Source organism: Xenopus laevis, chromosome 2L, assembly GCF_017654675.1.
Source record: "Xenopus laevis strain J_2021 chromosome 2L, Xenopus_laevis_v10.1, whole genome shotgun sequence".
In the NCBI taxonomy this organism is placed as follows: Eukaryota; Metazoa; Chordata; class Amphibia; order Anura; family Pipidae; genus Xenopus; species Xenopus laevis.
This window is the reverse complement of record NC_054373.1, coordinates 117,299,849-117,318,227: the sequence shown is the minus strand read 5'-3', so window position 1 is coordinate 117,318,227 and position 18,379 is coordinate 117,299,849. Positions and strand designations below refer to the sequence as shown.

Below are 18,379 nucleotides of genomic sequence, written 5' to 3'. Positions count from 1 at the left end.
GGATCCTTTAAGTAACTGACCAGTTTCAGGGCAGGTGCAACAAGCGGATCTTTTGCAAAGTATTTCAAGAAAATATCCTTTGGTAGTATAAAAACAGCTGAACCTGTATCAAGCATCAGGTTAATGGAGTGTCCCTTGTCAGCAGAAGCAGTACTGACACTGACAGTGCATATAAACTTGTCTGGAATAAATTTATCAGCTTTATCCACACTTAATCCTGTGACATTTGTAGTAGTGACTTTATGAACATCTTTAGCAGAACTACGGCAGATCTTAGCAAAATGTCCTACTTTGTGCAGTTGCGGCACCGTATAGCCTTTGCAGGACATGTAACATGATTTGCAGTGTGTTGTGTTGAACCACAGCGAAAGCAGTATTTTCTATTTGTATTTGCTGCACAGATTTGCAGTGTAGGTGAATCCCTTTCCTTAGCACTGTATTTTGCCTGTGACTGTGCATTATTAGGCCACGGTGCTGAATTCACAATCTGTACATTCCCAGCAATTCTCTGACTGAGAGTTTTAGCCTCTGCCACTGCTGTTTCAATTTGGCTAGCAACTGTAATAGCCTTTGCAAGGGTTAAATCCTGCTCTAGGAGCAGTCTCTCTCTAATGCAAGGTGAGTTTGTTTTTTCCACTATTTGGTTTCTTAGCATTTCATCTGTTAGATTCCCAAAACTCAAAGGTAACAACCAGCTCTCTCAATGCTGCTACAAATTGTTCTGTAGATTTGCCATTACGTTATCCACGTTGGCGGAATTTATATCTTTCAGCAACCACATTGGCACAAAAAAGTTCTTTATATCAGTAAGAGCAGTTTCATAAGTCTCATCAGGTAATGGTAATGTATAGAATATATGCTGTCCCTCTGCTCCCAGGCAGTGAATAAGTAAAACACGCTTTCTAGCAGCAGAAATCTCCCCTTGGTCAGCAGCAATAATGTAGTTTTCAAACATACTGATCCAAGTAGTAAAAGGTATGGTAGGCTCACCAGGGTTTGGGAAAAAAAGGTGCAGGCTGCTGCAGAGGTAGAAGAGCCATCCTTGTCACCATTTGTTATGTTTTGGGTAGCCGAGTATAAGTAGAGTATAACAGTGCTTTATTAGCAGAGTCATGCAGGCATTACACAACAGTAACTTTCACTTTTAAGCTACCAGGAAGTATGCACAGTATAAGTATGAGCACAGTGACATCTACAGGCCATTTGTATAAACACCACAAGTGTGACAAGTTTTCTCTTTTAAAATTTTGTAACCTTCATGGGGCAAATTGACTAAAGGGTGAAATGGCCGTCGCTAGCAAAAATTCTGCAATCTGCAGGAACGTCGATAATTCACTAACAAACGTAGAGGACAATTAGCTAGGGAAAGAGTTCATTGCTAACGAAGTTTCGCACCCTTTCGCCAGGTGAATTTTCGTTCAGGCGAAAGATTGTTACTCCATAAATTCACTAAAGTGCGAACATTACCCTTTTCGCCAGAGTCTGCTTCGCCAGGTTATACCTGGCGAACGAATAAGATGAAGCTACATCCTCCTCAATCTTATGTCAGTGACATCATATTTTTATTTTTTAAAGTGGGATTATTTTTAAAAGTTGTAACTGTTATATATATTTTGTTTAACATTTTTTTTTTATCCATTTGAAGGTCATGCCACATTTGTTAGGGTTTAGGACAATACAGGATTGTTTTGTCAATGTTGCATAAAGCGTGGTGGAGCCTTCTGAGTCGAAAAAGAGTTACAGATCCGTTGTATAGTTCATTTAAATCTTCAGAAATAAGAGTATATTTCGTTTTATTGGTTTTGACACCATTTAACTACAGTGAAAATCTACACTAGTAGGTGAAAATACATTCCCTGAAATCCTGGACTCTGAAATAAGGGTTTAACTTCATAATCTAGTTTAGCAAATTAAATATCTGTTAAATACTACATAAACCTTGATATGGCATTTACTGTAAACTGTTAAGACAGCAGTTTAACAGCCAAATAATGAACTTCTATTTCATCCCTTGTTCTAGATTTCCCAAGGCTTAATATTTAAAGTCAGCATTATCTGGAAATATAAATAATCACAGAGTTTGTAAAGCTGGTACAGATTACCAATCTATCTCCATTCAGAAGAAGGAGACAGTATTTCCTCTACACTGAGCAATGTACATCAGATAAACAGACTGCCAAAGGTTTATGACAGGTGAAAGTGACTTTACATTAGCATCACACTGTATGTACAAGAATTAAACATATAATATTGGGACTCAGTAGTTACAGAAATCATACTTCCTTTAAGTGCCATGTTCACCATGACAACGCTAAAATCGGAACAGAGCTCATTTACTAAAGAGGGTAAGATATAAAGTGCAAACAGGTGTCAATAGCCAAGTTTCCCCACCAAATTTTTTTTACAATATATTATTTTTGATAAGTAAATGCATGAAATTAAAAAAAGGCAGATAGACAGTATAACACTGCCTGCTACTCCCACATATACCATATAAACATATACCACAATTCTCTCCAACAGCCTGATGAAGTCACAGTACTCCTGCACACATTGGGCAGTTACAGCGCTGTAATGTAACTATTACGTCTGAAAAGGCAAAGCAATGCATGTGTTATAAACAGGTGGGGCACATAGCAACATGCCTCCAACAAAACAGTTGGTCATACTGAACAAAACACTTATCTAAGGCGCATTTGTGCAGCACACAATTGCTGGAATGGAAAAAAGAAATGTGTATGTTTGGGTTGTCGAGTCTCTTATTTGTTTTTAGATATTAAAACTGCAGATGTAAATTGCCATATTCCCCATAACAACACTGAGGCCTTATACATGTATGGGATGGAGACCTGAGTTAAGAGCTCTGGGTTGAGATCAGGAGAGGAGAGATAGATCTGAGTATTGTCAGCATATAGCTGGAACAGGTATGACATCAATTATCCGGAAACCCATTATCCATAAAATTCCTAATTACAGGAAGGTCATCTCCCATAGAGCCCATTTAAAGCAAACAATTAAAATATTTAAAAACGATTTCTCCTTTTCTGTGATTAAAAAAAAAAGTACCTTGTACTTGATCGTAAAGGGGTTGTTCACCTTTAAAAATCAACTTTTAGTATGATGTAGAGAGTGATATTCTGAGACAGTTTGCAATTGTTTTTAATTTTTTATTATTTGTGTTTGTGACTTATTTAGCTTTTTATTCAGCAGCTCTCCAGTTTGCAATTTCAGCAATCTGGTTACTAGGGTCCAAATTACCCTAGCAACCTTCCACTGCTTTGAATCAATGAGATACTGGAATATGAATAAGAGAGGGCCTGAATAGAAAGATGAGAAATAAAAAGTAGCAATAACAATAATTGGTAGCCTTAGGGCTCTTACAGACAAGCGTTTTTACCTGCGCTCCCCTGCGCTCAGTTTTTCTGCATTCAGCCGCAGGGGAGCGCAGGAATAGACGCATTACATTTTTTCCAATGGGGCTGTACTCACACAGGTGCATGTAGGCGCCGAACGCAGTTTGAGACGCAACATTCAAAATAAATCTGCACGCACTCCTGCGACCATGGCAAGGACGCATACCTCTTAACTAATATGGAATAAACTTACAATTTTTAACCTCCATTGCCATGGTCGCAGGAGTGCGTGCAGATTTTATTTTTTGAAGATTGATTTTGCCTATGCTACGGGTTCGGGGCACGGCACCCGGGCCATCCGGCTAACTTGGTGAGTGACAAGTTCTTTTGCTGATTTCTACTATTTGAAGCAATATTCGAGTGACGGGCCTGGGGTTTGGACACCCAGGTCATACATTTCCACTTGGTAAGGATTACCTTGTGGCCTGCTTTAATTTAACTAAATTGATTTAGTATTTAATGGGGCTTCTGCCCTGTAAGCAAGTTTAGAAGTGGTTTTGTTCTTCAATATACAAATAGTCCTAAAGAGATTGGAGCCATTGGAAAAAATGTAATGCGTCTATTCCTGCGCTCCCCTGCGGCTGAACGCAGAAAAACGGAACGCAGGGGAGCGCATGTAAAAACGCTCGTCTGTAAGAGCCCTTACCGAGTATTTGTTTTTAGCTGGTTTTTTTTCAGTAACTCCCATTTGAAAGCTGGAAAAAGGAAGGCAAATAATTCAAAAACTATAAAAAATGAAGGCCAATTGAAAACTTGCTTAGAATTAGCCATTCTATAACATACTAAATGTCAAGTTAAAGGAGAACTAAGCTGCATGAATCCACATTGGTGGCTAAACAATTCTATTGAGTTTTTGTTTCATAATTTTTAGCAGACCTAAGGTATGGTCAAACAAATTATGAAAAGATCTGTTATCAAGAAAAACTCAGGTCCAAAGCATTCTGGATAGGAGATCCCATACCTGTATATTAGTGATGTGCGGGCCCGCAGCTCAGCACAACCTTTGCGACTATAGAGGGGAGGAGGCGGGTCGAGTTTTTCTATTATAGGCATCTTTTTATGCATGCTGAATATATTGTATAGGCAATAGTACAAGTACCACATGGTCATACAAATATGGGACCATTGTCTAAGGAGAAGTGTTGCTTTTAGCACATCCAAAGAAAGAAATTAAGAGATTAAAGGAAAATCATGTCTGATCTAAGGATCACAATTATCTGAAAACAGAACTGCTAGGCATAGGGAAAATGGTGTTAACAGCTGTATACACATTTTTTAATGTTATGATAGCATAATTTTCTGGATTATCTGAAAAAATCCAGGAGGCACCATGAGTTAATATATTTATATCACAAAAAATATGTTGTTTGTATTAGGGATGCACCAAATCCACTATTTTGGATTCGGGCAAACCCCCGAATCCTTCGCGAAAGATTCGGCCGAATACCGAACCAAATCCAAATCCTAATATGCATATGCAAATTAGGGGTGGGAAGGGGAAAACATTTTCTACTTTCTTGTTTTAGTCACACAAAGTCACACGATTTCCCTCCCCGCTCCTAATTTGCCTAATCCGAATCCTGCTGAAAAAGGCAGAATCCTGGCAGAATTCCAAACCGAATCCTGGATTCGGTGCATCCCTAGTTTATATACATCATATACTATGATACACCTGTCATTGTTTACTGTATTTAAAAATTCCACTGCCTAAAGCATACCAGGGTCTGAGAATTAACGTTATCTATACATCAAAAATGCTACACTAAAGAGTAAACCTCCTCAATCAAGGATGTTACAACATATGCAATATTTTCCATACTAGTAAAAAAAAACAGATCTTTACATATATCAGATGAACCAGTACTGAGTCATTCTCATGACAATAAATTACTCTAGGGATAGGCCAGTTTTTATCAGGCAATCCCACAAAGGCTGCACGTCATTTGTTCATTCTCAGGTGCCTTAAAGGGGCAGCCAAATTTCTAAGTATCTCTTTAAAAAGAAAGGGCCTGGTGTTAAAAACCACCTCTGGAGCTCTTTGCTTTAGTGACCATGCAATTTTCAGGGAACTGAAGCACATTGTTGAATTCTGGCACAGAAATCATTGGTAGCAGCCCCCCCCCCCCAATGACCTTAAAATGAATGAATTGAAGTAGCAATTAGACAGCAGTTGTTTCGACTTTGAGCTTCATTGGTTACAAATTTTATAATTGTTGCTCATTTTAACTTAATCTGAAGGTTCTCCAATATCAATTGCTGTCTCATCATTTTGCTCATTTTGTTCACATCTGAACTTAATTACTGTATATATAATATTATATATACAGTATATAAATGCAGATGTGTGTCCGCAGTCTGATCCAATTCACAAAAATGGATACTTGATCTGAAATTATGTAGATACTTATGTAGATCAGCACCCAATATATTTGTTAGTGTTAATTTATTCCAATTGAAATGCACAGTGGAATAAATTAACACTAAAAAGATATGTTGGTGTGCTGATCTTTTCTCAAAAAAAAAAAAAAATATCACAAAAATCATTGGTAGCAGCTCCCCCCCATGACCTTAAAAGGAATCAAGTAGCAATTAGACTGCACTTGATTCAACTCTGAGCTTTCATTGATTAAAAAATTTAACATTGTTGCTCATTTTAACTTAATTCTCCAATATCCATTAACACTAAAAAGATATGTTGGTGTGCTGATCTTTTCTCCAGTGTATGAAAACATGGTTGGAATAGTCACTATTCTGTAGTTCCAGACAGCATGTAAGCATTCACCATGTGTCACCAAGTGTTCCTACATTGTTATGAGCTAACAGGACATCAAAAGTGCACTGTTTCCTGTTTGGATCACGTTGACCTTAACATTCATTTGATATCTGAGGCAGGTTTATCTTAAGTAAATAAAGATGACAGGCAGAAACTTTGCCTAAGGAAACTTAGAGAAGCTACACAGGAAAAAGTCTATAAGTTTCTTAGTTTCTAGCACTGACTATCTTACGTTAGTTATCGCTTACATGTCTGACTGTTGTTGAAATTAGTTGACAGTTATCGGTACAGGCATTTTGGGTATATTCAAAGGCAGTAGTGGGACTTATTTACTAAAAATGGGCAAATCTGTCCTGGTGTATAAACCCAGAAAAATGAATACTTTACATTAGCTTCCATTCCATCCAGTTAACTTCCATCTAGGGGATAGATGGATGCTTACATAAAAGCTAACGACTAATTAGTTAATATTAACTTGGTGGTAGTAAATTGGCTCCAGTAAGGGCTCTTACACACAGGTGTTTTTAAATGCATTTTTCAAACACATGCTGAGTGTGTCAACTGCTTTGTCAGTTCCAAAATGCAAGCCTCTATTCTACTGGCTTCTGAATGCATGTCATGTACAAGAAAATGCAGCATGTTAGGTCTAATCAAACACATTGAAACACAAATGTAGTAAAACACAACTCAGAACGCTCATGAGTACAACCAGCCAGAGTATAATGGAATCCATTAGTAAATGCATTAAGGGGAGCGTAAAACACATAACAACTGCGTGTGTGAGCCCTAAGAAGAATTATAGAATGGCCAATTCTAAGCAACTTTTCAACTGGTCTTCATATTTTCTTTTTTATAGTTTTTAAATGCGTTGCCTTCTTTGTCTGATTCTTTCCAAGCTTTCAAAAGGGGGTCACTGATCCCATCTAAAAAACAAATGCTCTGTAATGCTACAAATGTATTGTTATTGCTACTTTTTATTACTCATCTTTTTATGCAGGCCTCTCCTATTCATATTCTAGTCTCATGTTCAAATTAATGCATGACTGCTAGGGTTTTTGGACCCTAGCAACCAGATTGCTAAAATTGCAAACCGGAGAGCTAAATAACTCAAAAAACACAAATAATAAGAAAATGTAAAACAAATGCAAATATTCTCAGAATATCACTCTCTACATCGTGCTAAAAATTAACTTACAAGGCGAACAACCCCTTTAAGTCCCTTGCTTACTGCTGGGTTTACATGTCCTTTCTGGATATGGGTCCTCTGGGGCATGCTCCCCCATAGTTAGGGCAAGTACTGATGAATGTTTTTACCTTGTGCTTCCATGGGGTCAGTTTTAAAATGTTCCACCTCAGGGGAGAGCAGGACAAACCACAGGGAAGTACTCAGGCAGCTGGGCCCAGGAGATATAGGGGCCCCAGAAACAATTTCAATATATATTGATAAAACAGGTCAACCTCTAGACATTTTGGGGGCCTAAAAAATTTTATTGTGGGGCCCAGTAATATCTAGTTACGCCACTGGAAATACTAACACAGACACATGTGCTGAACTCAGGTGGGAATCTATCATGTTGTACCGTTAGTAATAGTTTGTCTGTTGTAAAAGATTATCCAATAATCACACAGGTTCAAATGAGTAACTATTTATGTGCATGTGATCAGGAGATGCCAGTGTTTAGCACCCCGCTGCACCTAGGTTTGACACCTGCCTGGTATTTTACCCGCCTGCTGGGTAAAAATGATGGTTGATCCCAATGTTTTTAATAGGGAAAAAAGATAAATATACAGGAAGGCCGGTATTTTTTTCCAGATAAGGTGGCAACCCCAGCTGCACCCATGGCAGTAGCACCAGCAAATGTATCAAAGGGTGAAGTGAGAGTCTGGCAGCTGGAAATGTCCCAGTCCATATCCGGTAAAGAGCTAATTGTAATGAAAGTATTATGAAAGTCTTGCTAAATGGCTAATATTGCAATGTTTTTCTATATCTGTAACCTTATGATGAACTAATGGGGGTGATGGAGTGCTGCCCAGTGTGGGAAAACAATAGGACAAGGAGCCTGGCCTGCAGCTTTCCAACTGTTTGTACTGTACACTACAAGTGTCAGACTATGTATTCTATATGCATACCCACGGACAGACACACTCATACAAACTCCTACTCCAGAGCTTTACTTAAAAGAGACACACGGGCTGCAGAGCTGGTTGCAAGTACAGTGAATGAGACAGCGGCAGCAGAGTTTATGCCGTTTCATTTCTTGGCACAGACCGCACATGAAGATGGCAGGAGACTGCAGTATAAGAGTGAAAGAGGCAGCGAAATGTTACCTGTTGAGCAACTGGAATCCGGAATCAGCTCACGGGGCTGCACTCCATGTGACACAGATGTCCCCAGTCTTGTGAGAGAGACAGAGAGAAAGAGACGCCACCAACACCACGAGCAACAGAATTCACCCAGGCTGCTGTCTCTCGGCTCAGAGTCCGTGTGTGGGAGGGGCCAGCCAGGTTGCTTGTCACAGCCCGAGCTGTATGGCAGGGGCAGCGGCTGCCAATCCAGGTGCGTGGAAGGATAGAGCTTGGAAGAGGTCCAGCTCTGCAACAGGTGCAGCCGGAATCCTTACTGTTACTGTGGTTTCTGTTAGGAAGGGCAAGGAAAGATGTATGGAACACGAGGGAAGGAATTCCTAACACTACAGACACACATGCAAGGGCTTCCCTCCTTTAATGTTATTATACAGGGTGTCAGTGAGTCCATAGGTTGGGTGTCAGTTCATAGGATGGATGTCGGTCCATAGGATGGGTGTCGGTCCATAGAATGCGTGTCAGTCCATAGGATGGGTGTCAGTCCATAGGTGGGTGTCAGTCCATAGGATGGGTGTCAGTCCATAGGATGGGTGTCAGTCCATAAGTGGGTGTCAGTCCATAAGTGGGTGTCAGTCCATAGAATGCGTGTCAGTCCATAGGATGGGTGTCAGTCCATAGGTGGATGTCAGTCCATAGGATGGGTGTCAGTCCATAGGATGGGTGTCAGTCCATAGGATGGGTGTCAGTCCATAAGTGGGTGTCAGTCCATAGGATGGGTGTCAGTTCATAGGATGGGTGTCAGTCCATAAGTGGGTGTCAGTCCATAAGTGGGTGTCAGTCCATAGAATGCGTGTCAGTCCATAGGATGGGTGTCAGTCCATAGGTGGATGTCAGTCCATAGGATGGGTGTCAGTCCATAGGATGGGTGTCAGTCCATAGGTGGGTGTCAGTCCATAGGATGGGTGTCAGTCCATAGGATGGGTGTCAGTTCATAGGATGGGTGTCAGTCCATAAGTGGGTGTCAGTCCATAGGATGGGTGTCAGTTCATAGGATGGGTGTCAGTCCATAAGTGGGTGTCAGTCCATAAGTGGGTGTCAGTCCATAGGATGGGTGTCAGTCCATAGGATGGGTGTCAGTCCATAGGTGGGTGTCAGTCCATAGGTGGGTGTCAGTCCATAGGTGGGTGTCAGTTCATAGGATGATGCAACTGTTTGCACAGCTTTAGTCATGGGGTTGCCTATATAACATGGATACTGATATAACTGACCTGCTGCTTTTCCTTTGCTGCTGTTTGTTGTTTTTGCCTACAAGCCCCTGCTGCATTTAACAAAGGACAAAAAGACTGAACACATGCAGGCTTGGACAACTCTATTATTAGAGAGTGGGCACTCACCAGCTTATCTTAAATGAGAACTAAACCCTAAAAATGAATATGGTTATAAAATCATGTTATATCTATTGAACCAATCTAAAGATTCAGCATATCTATAGTAGTAATGATCCAGGCCTTCAAAGTTGTCACAGTAGTTCTCCATCTTGGAGCTGTCTATGGCATCCTACAGCAGTCCCTCTAGCACTTGCCAGTATCCAGATTGCCAGTCAGAACCTGCTTGGGCCTAGAACTGTCGGCTATGCTGCTTACTATATGTTTAACAGCATCCCTGTATAAAACACAACTTTAGCTATATGCTGCCCCTGTTTGGCCTCAGTAACTTTTCACTTACTGTACTCTGTGGTGGTCAGGATGAATGTGTTCTTCTAATGTTAATGCAGGGAAGGGAGTGAGATAATTCCTCTTATGCAGGTCCTTCTACTGTCTTCAGTTCTGCAATCATCTAGTTCAGAGTTGCTTGGCCACGATATCAGCAACTGAACGGTCAAGACACCATTGTGCAATATTTCTCTAAGGGTCCTTACATTAAGATGTTGGAATATGTGCTTTACAAACGTATGCTAAATGCACCAAAAGTCCTGTCACTAATCACAGTTAAATCTATGGAAGGCAAACCAAGCAGTGGGAAAAATGCCTGGAGTGCCATGGACCTTAGTATATACAGAACTGAAAAATTAAAGAGTTTCTATGATCAAAAAATAGTTTTCCCCATTAGAGATGGAAGAGATTAATAATAAGAATAATAGTATTTCTCTAAGAAAAGCCTGCTGTCAAGCACTCTTGTCACTCATTATGTGCTGCATCGGTGTTTCCCAAACATAGTTGTCAACACCAGTATTTCCCTCTCAGTTGGGGGCCAGAGTGCTCAATAAGCTTTTCTTAGAAAAATGCCTGCATCTCTGGTGGTGGGAACAATTTTAAATGATAAGTGTTTAAGACAAAGTTTTCATTTATATTCAGTCTTGTTTTATCCTAAGGCCCATGACATACCAAGCGTTGAATTCTATTGCATGTAGCTGAGAAGTGACAGGAGTTTCTCCACCAGCATGTGCCAAGGGCCTTAGTGTATAACAAAACTAAAAGTATATGAAAGTATTGTCAATGACATGTTACCCCATATCACACCCTAACTGATCTACAAGTTCTAGAATAAACACGACAGATGGTAGTTTGACAGATGGGCTATTCTTACTCTGATGTAAATAAAACATTGCTCTACATACCTAAATAGACTATTTATCACCTTTACAAGTCTGTGAAGACATTGAGTACAGGTATGAAACCTGTTATCTAGAATGCTTGAGACTGTGTTTTCTGGATATGGGATCTTTTCATAATTTGGAACTTCATATCTTAAGTCTGCTAAAAACATTTAAACATTAAGTAAACCCAATAGGATTGTTTTCCCACCAGTAAGGATTAATTATAGCTTAGTTGGGATAAAGTACAAGGTACTGTTTTGCGGATTATTTAGATGAAAAAAATGCGGATTATTTAGATGAAATGGGCTCTAAGGGAGATGGCCTTTCTGTAATTCAAAGATTTCTGGATAATGGTTTTCTGGATAACGGATTTCATAAATGTATGTTTTAAAATTTTGAATTAATTAAAATGGAGTCTATGGGAGATTACATTCCTGCAATTCAGAGGTTTCTGGATAAGGGGTTTCCTGATAACAGATCTCATACCTGTATAATTTTTAGTCATTGGATTGTAAAATTACTTTACTGAAAACTTGTCGAAAATTTCCAGTTTCAACAATCTGGGAAACTGTGTGCACTTGCTTCCCCATGAAGCACAATGTTCTTGTTTCCCCATGAACATGTTGTTTATAAAGCACCTCGTTCTCTTCTTTCTTACATACTTTGGCTTCCTTTGTGGCTGAGATTTAAAGGAGAACAAAAGCATCACGGGAGTCACACAAATTTGCCTCCTAAACTTAGCCTTGCCTCCCAAGTGATCAGCTTCAACTGCACATGTTCAGCGTCGGTGATTCCTTACAGGAAAAGATTCAGCAGCGTGTGAGATGCAGCCCTTCAACCCTGCTGCACTATTGCTTTTTATCATAGGAAGAACATGTTTTCTTTAAGAAGTCTTTATATGTGATCATTTAGCTGTTCAAATATCAAGGCCACTGCAACTATTTGCAGTCATGGAAATCAGCCAGCTGGCTACTTGTATCGAGGAAATGTCCAGCAACCAGAATTCCACCACTGCTAAAGGGTGCAAGACGTTGTACAGCTGCAAATAAGGGGTTTAAGTTGTTGGTGCTCTTTTAAATTTAATAGGTTTTGTTGGAAACAAAATTTGCAGGTTAATTCACAACTTTCTGCAATGATTTTACTTCCAATAACGTTGTCTATGAAAGGAGAAGGAAAGTAAATATCACTGAAGGGAACCCTTTCAGTGATTCCCGCTTTGCTTGTTCAATAGATCTGCTATAGAACTATATATTTATATTTAGGGGCCCATTTATTAAACCTCAATTTTTTTTCTGGTTGAGGTTTTTAGGGGGAAAACGAAACATTTTTTTTTGTTTTTTTAGAGATTTATCATACCCCAAAGCTGCTAAAAATCCAAATCCGGAAGTATGCCATGTCGAGGTCATGTAGAAGTCAATGGCAGATGTCCCTGAAGTTGTTTCTTGTAATCTGCACTGGATAATCTGAAAAAATCTTGGTTTTCATCCGATTATCCGAAGAAGTCGAATTTTCGTAGCGAAAATTCAATAAACGCTTTTTCAGAGCGTCAGCCATACCATACAAATTGACGCTTATTTGTAATTATTGATAAATGAGTATAGTTCGTGGAAGGGAGTTAGGTCGATTTTGCTTTTATAAAAGAAATTATATAAATTTAAGTTTTAGTAAATCAGCCCCTATGTGTCAACCCCTCACTTTTCCTTTTATTGTTTCTTTAATTTACATTTTACCATTAATTTTAAACCATATAGCTTTTGGGAGGGAATAGTGAGGAGCCTAAGTTTAATTCATGGAAGGTGGCACATTCCACACTCCATTTACTGCCCTGTTCCATTGGCTATACATGGTTTTTTTTATTCCATGTCCCCTAGGCTGTTAGGTCACCAGCCTGTCTGGCTTTTTCCTCAAGTTGCCTGTACCATAAATTATTGCACTCGGTCTCAGTGCAGGCACATTGGTGGCAAAATCCACCATGTGTGCTTGAACCTGGCCAACGCAATGGTTCCGGGCAAAGGCAAGGTAAGGAACTAATTACTGCATGGGGCTGATTCTCAGACTGTGTTTTTTAGTAGGTCAAGTTTTACAGTGGAATCTTAGGTAGCTTAGAAAGTAAACCTTCATAACAGAGTTTTTTTAAGGAAATGGACAAGATACAGTAAAATAAACAATAGCTTTTATTCAACTTTAAATAGTACAGAAAAAAACCTTACTTTCCCAAACCACATTAACCTTCAATTTATCAAATAAATATATGTTGAATTATATCTGAAAAAAAAGCTCAACATAGAAATTCATTGCAACGAATAATCTTTATATATAATTTACAAAGAACACACAAAAAAGTTGGCACAACAAATGTTTAAGACTTCCTCATCATGAGAAAAAGCTTGATCTGGTTACTTTTCAGCAATTTCTCATTGCAAATATTAACTATAATATGTATTTGATCTGTAGAAGAAAAAAACATTTCAGGACATATGTGATTGAGTTCTCTATATGTGAAAAAGAAGCAATCATCTGGACAATACCCTTTCGTAAATACAGTATGGAGAAAACAATTTCCATCACAAGCTGTTGAGCAAATCATTTTTCAGATGCACCAAAGACATTCTAAAATGAAAGGACAGCTTGACACAAGTAACAGCTGATGGGTTTCCATCTTTTGCATGGGGCGGATCATTTATCAACACTGGGTAAATTTGCCTATCCCTGCCACAGTGGCTCTTACAATCTAAGGTGCCTATCACATTCATATATAATAGCAGCCAATGTATGTTTTTTGGAGTGTTGGCATAAAATGCAGTACCAGTAACAAAACCACATAATCACAAAGAGAACGCACAAGCCCCTTGCAGATAGTGCTAATGACTCAATGTATGGGGCTATATGCAGTAGAACAGCCAAAGACTGATGGAGAGAGAATAACTTTGCAATATCTAAGAGGAATATTTTCTATGATGGTCTGTCTTATTCACTTTGAAAGAGCGATTGGCTTGAATAACACTTGTGTCTCACTGACTGTAAATGATTTGCGTTTAAAATTTGCATAGCACGCTTGTGAGGATACAGTGTTCTGCAAAACAAGCTGTTTCTTTGGCCAGTAACAAATCAAAACAAACAAAACATACAAAACTCCTCTTGCAAATAGCTATATTTGCACATTAATACAGAGTAAGGAAGCATTCCAGGCTTTAATGAGATCTAAATTATTCGGCTATAATGATTCAACGTCCACACGCTAAAACTCTCGGAACATCACACTCCTGCAAAACAGAAAACTAGAGTTGACACCATGTAACATGAAATACTGTACAGTCATAATACATGCACTGCACCCTCAAGTTCAAAGGTAAATTCCATAGCTTGCTAAAGATAAGTTGACCTTTAGCTATGAATATTATATATTATTGCATAATACTGCATTTTTCTGCAGTGTGTGGTGAAAGGCAGGGCAATATGGAGCTTTACCATTTTGGCAAATACGGCGTTGTTGTTGTTAGGTTTAAACATTAATGATAAGGCTAGTAACAGTATAACAGAGGTGGGAATTCCCCTTTTAAACTGCATATAACAGGTGGGAATTCCCCTCTAAACTGAATTCCTGTGTCCAGGGACCAAGCAAAATCAGAGATTGTTTTTTTTATTTCATGGCATTATCAATATGAGCAATATGACATTACAGCTTTATGGTAGCAGATTGCACACTGAAAAATAGTAAATTATGCTGCATTTGTGCAGCATAACAGCCTAAATGTAAGATTTACAATAGTTAGTTGTCCAGCAGCAACAATTCAGCAGTTGACTGACAGATTGCCCAAGCATTGGTCTGGGTTTTGAGGACTACTCAATCTTACCACTAGCCAAAGAAGCAAACCATCTGAATTTGACCATAGACAAGCCCATCACACAGAACTGGATTGTTCAGCATACAGCCCAAATGAGTGGCTTGCATTTGAATCCACTTGTGTGTAGCCAGTAACACAGGCTAGTTAGGTGATAGTGAAGGCCCAGTTCCTCCAATTTGTGATCAATCAAAGACAAAGTAAACTGACTTAGCCAAGGTCATAAGAGTTTAATATTGAAATTAAATTAAAGAAGTTCCCAAGGCAGATTCCTCTGACTGTGGCATTCTTTCTGTTCTGCCTCCAACTTAATTATTTTTAATAATCCCAATTTTTTTTTCTCCAGAACAATCTGTTATGGGCCCCATATACACTTGGAGATATAAGCTTCTGACAGATTAAGTGGGCAGCTTATTTGGCAGTGTATGGGGCCCTCAGATGGGTTTCTCGATCAATATCTGGCTGACAGACAGCCAGATGTTGATCGGGCGGGTTTAAAAATCCTGTCGGGTCGAGGACTGCATCAGTTCATTGACGGGGTCCTTGATCCGACTGCCCTAGTGCCCACAATCGGATCAGTCCAATATCGGTGGGCATATGTGGAGTCGCCAAATGAACGGATCTCCGTATGTATAGCCAGCTTTATTCAAGAAAAACTTTTTTAAATCAACTTTATGTTTAGCAATTTATTGTCTCACTATTTATAAAGTAGATTTTATTGGCTCACCTGTCGTGCCTTCTCACTGGTGACCTGGAGGTATGCTCGGGTGGTCGGAAGGTTCTTTCAGGTGACCGGAATGTTCTTTCAGGGGACTGATATGTTCGTTCAGAGGGTCGAAATGTACGTTCTGGTGATAGTCTTGAAGGACTCAAGGACTCCCTTAAAGTAGAAGTTGCCGGATAACATGTTTGCCTTCGAAGCTCCTTTACAGCACGTTCTCTGTACAAAGAAGAAAGTTAAGATTGTTGGCATATAGCAGTAGTTATTTTTACATCCATTATTAACCTAGTTTGAAAAATAAAAATAATTAGTCTTTTATTAACTACTGTATTTTATTGAATAATGCATTAATATATACTGTAGTTTACCTTAAGAGTCAACATATATACAGTATATAACCTGATGTGAATACATTTAGAAACACTGATACAGCAATGTAAGAGCTAACTGGAACCTTTAGTCTAAAGGAAGTTATAAAATGGATACAAAAAAAGGACAAGTGTAAAGTTTTAGGGTGTTCCAGCCTCACTAACTTATTATAGTTCAAACTGGGGCATTTCCAGTTCAATCCATTTTATGATTTGCCAAGACTTCCCAAACTGCAGGTAGATGTTAATGCTGTTGCTGCCCCTGGCTGCTATAAATCCTAGCAACAATGTTGTCTAAATTGTGTTATTAACATCAGCATATGGTGTTTATTCTTGTTTTGTCTGTGAACATAAAAATACATCACAAGGTAATAAATCTAATAACCACAAGAACACATACACTTGCCTTTCAAATCGTTCAGTTGACAGTTGCCTCTTTGTCATTTCTAGTTCAGCCTCCTGCTGATTTAACTTGTTTCTCAGCTGCGCTGCTTCCCGACTCTGGGTTCCACTAGTATTAAACAAACAAATAAAATATTTTTAATGAATATCAATTTAGATAAAGCTAATGAATGAAAGTAATTCTGTCAAAGCAAAAAGCTACAACCAGATTACGGTTGTCAGAGAAACCAAACTGCAGAAAGAAGTGCAAATTCTAATTTTAATAATATGCTGTGATATAGAAAATATATTCAAACTAATCCATGCTTAAGGCAAGAGCAATCCCTACTACATTTTCCTTTAACCCCCATTTGATTTTACATTGTTTTCATATGATATACAGCGAATACATTTTTAAAAGGTCTAGAAGTTTGAAAGTAAAAGGCATATATAAGATTGCAAGTAGTATTGTGTATTCGGGTGCTGTGGGTTTGTTGGAGATTCTGCCATCTGCAAACCTCAAGTGCATCTTAAACAACAGCACCTGCTCCACCTAAGTAAAGCAAATAGATGTCGTAATATAACATTGTCATACAGTGTACTGCATAAATTCCAAAAACATACCATAAATAATTCAGGTAACTGTTGTCTCTTGAAAAGCAAATAATATTATTGAAATAAGGAAGAAGAAACTACCTGAAATAGCAGGACATGAAGGCTATGAGTGTGTGAGGTTCAACTATCTGTCTGCCCACTAGACTGTATTCTAAATTTATTCTAAAACAAATACACCTTGTTTGCAAGTTATGTTTTATATATATATATATATATATATATATATATATATATATATATATATATGTATATATATATGTGTGTGTGTGTATTCTATCGAACAATGGCATATAAACCAGAAGGCAAGATTGTGGCTGTATAATAGGTTTTAAACAATGACTTACAGTTTGGTCTCTGCCAGGGCCAGTTTGTCTCCAAGAAGCTGGAGCTCTGAGTCCAGATCTTGAGCACGTACTTGGGACTGGAATTCCTTCTCTTGGTTAGACACCAGCAATGTCTCCATATTCTTTACCGAAATTCTTTCACTGGCAAGTTGCTTCCTGAGAAGTTCAATCTCTGAGTGTGAAGATTCTAACTCATCCTGAAACTAAATGTCACATAGATTGACAAATGTTTAACACAAGGAACTACATCTCTTGTATTTAATACCATGTGTAATACACTACAGATGGATAAAACTATACATTTTTTGCCACTGATTCAATTCTAAAAAAACTATTTAAGATTAAAGTTTCAGTTTAAATTGTTTGGCCCCACGGTATGCTTTTTAGTGTGTTTTATATTCTATTTATGGTTATTTATGTATTCATTTAGCAAACAGTTGACAAACTGTGGAGTAGTGGAAATGGCCCAAGCATGAAGGTTCAGCTGATTGAAATCTGAGACTAAATGCTTATTTACGGTTTTAGAAATTAGATGAACTACTACAGCAATGTAATTATTACCTCAGTGCTGCGTACATGAGTAACGATATATAAATAAAAATATATATTTATTTCTCCTTCCTACAGAGAAGAGATACAGTTTCACACACATACATACATACATACATACATACATACCCTCTCAATGTCTTGGTTTTTAGTGCAAAGATGGCGGTTAATAACTTCTTTGCTGGTATCCAGCTTAACACAAAGCTCCCTTGTAGATGTCAAGTCTTCAAGAATTGTTGCTTTCTCAGCTTTTGCCTTGCGAAGTTCTTCTTCCGCCCGTGTGATGGATTTGGTAAAGTTAGACACCTGAGACTTATAGGACTGTTCTGAGGTAATATACTGCAAACACACAATACTTTTGCTCAGAATAATGCAAGAGACCCTAGTAAAGTCAGCAACTGAGAAACAATTCCAGTTTCGTTCTGTAATACTGCATATGAATAATTCCCTTACCCGGAAACCCATTATCCAAA

At 38.5% G+C, this 18,379-nt stretch overlaps 2 protein-coding genes across 6 annotated transcripts in view; both read right to left on the bottom strand.

Annotated features, from left to right (window-relative positions):
- The window catches only part of cracdl.L (CRACD like L homeolog), a 65,664-nt gene extending 56,940 nt beyond the window's left edge, over window positions 1-8,724 (bottom strand). The window contains exon 1 of one of the 2 annotated variants that reach the window (XM_041582376.1): window positions 8,515-8,724. The gene's annotated coding sequence lies outside the window, so the exon portion shown is untranslated. The remainder of the gene's footprint in view (window positions 1-8,514) is intronic. The other variant, XM_018245528.2, reaches the window with a different exon arrangement.
- Window positions 8,725-13,242: 4,518 nt separating this feature from the next.
- The window catches only part of tsga10.L (testis specific 10 L homeolog), a 30,203-nt gene continuing 25,066 nt past the window's right edge, over window positions 13,243-18,379 (bottom strand). For 2 of the 4 annotated variants that reach the window (XM_018247102.2, XM_018247104.2), the window contains 5 exons: window positions 18,036-18,245; window positions 17,358-17,560; window positions 16,418-16,528; window positions 15,656-15,868; window positions 13,243-14,349 (listed from right to left, as the gene is read on the bottom strand). In XM_018247102.2, the coding sequence (XP_018102591.1) occupies window positions 14,325-14,349; window positions 15,656-15,868; window positions 16,418-16,528; window positions 17,358-17,560; window positions 18,036-18,245 (762 nt within the window). In that variant the 3' untranslated portion in view covers window positions 13,243-14,324. The remainder of the gene's footprint in view (window positions 14,350-15,655; window positions 15,869-16,417; window positions 16,529-17,357; window positions 17,561-18,035; window positions 18,246-18,379) is intronic. The other 2 variants (XM_018247103.2, XM_018247105.2) reach the window with 1 other exon arrangement.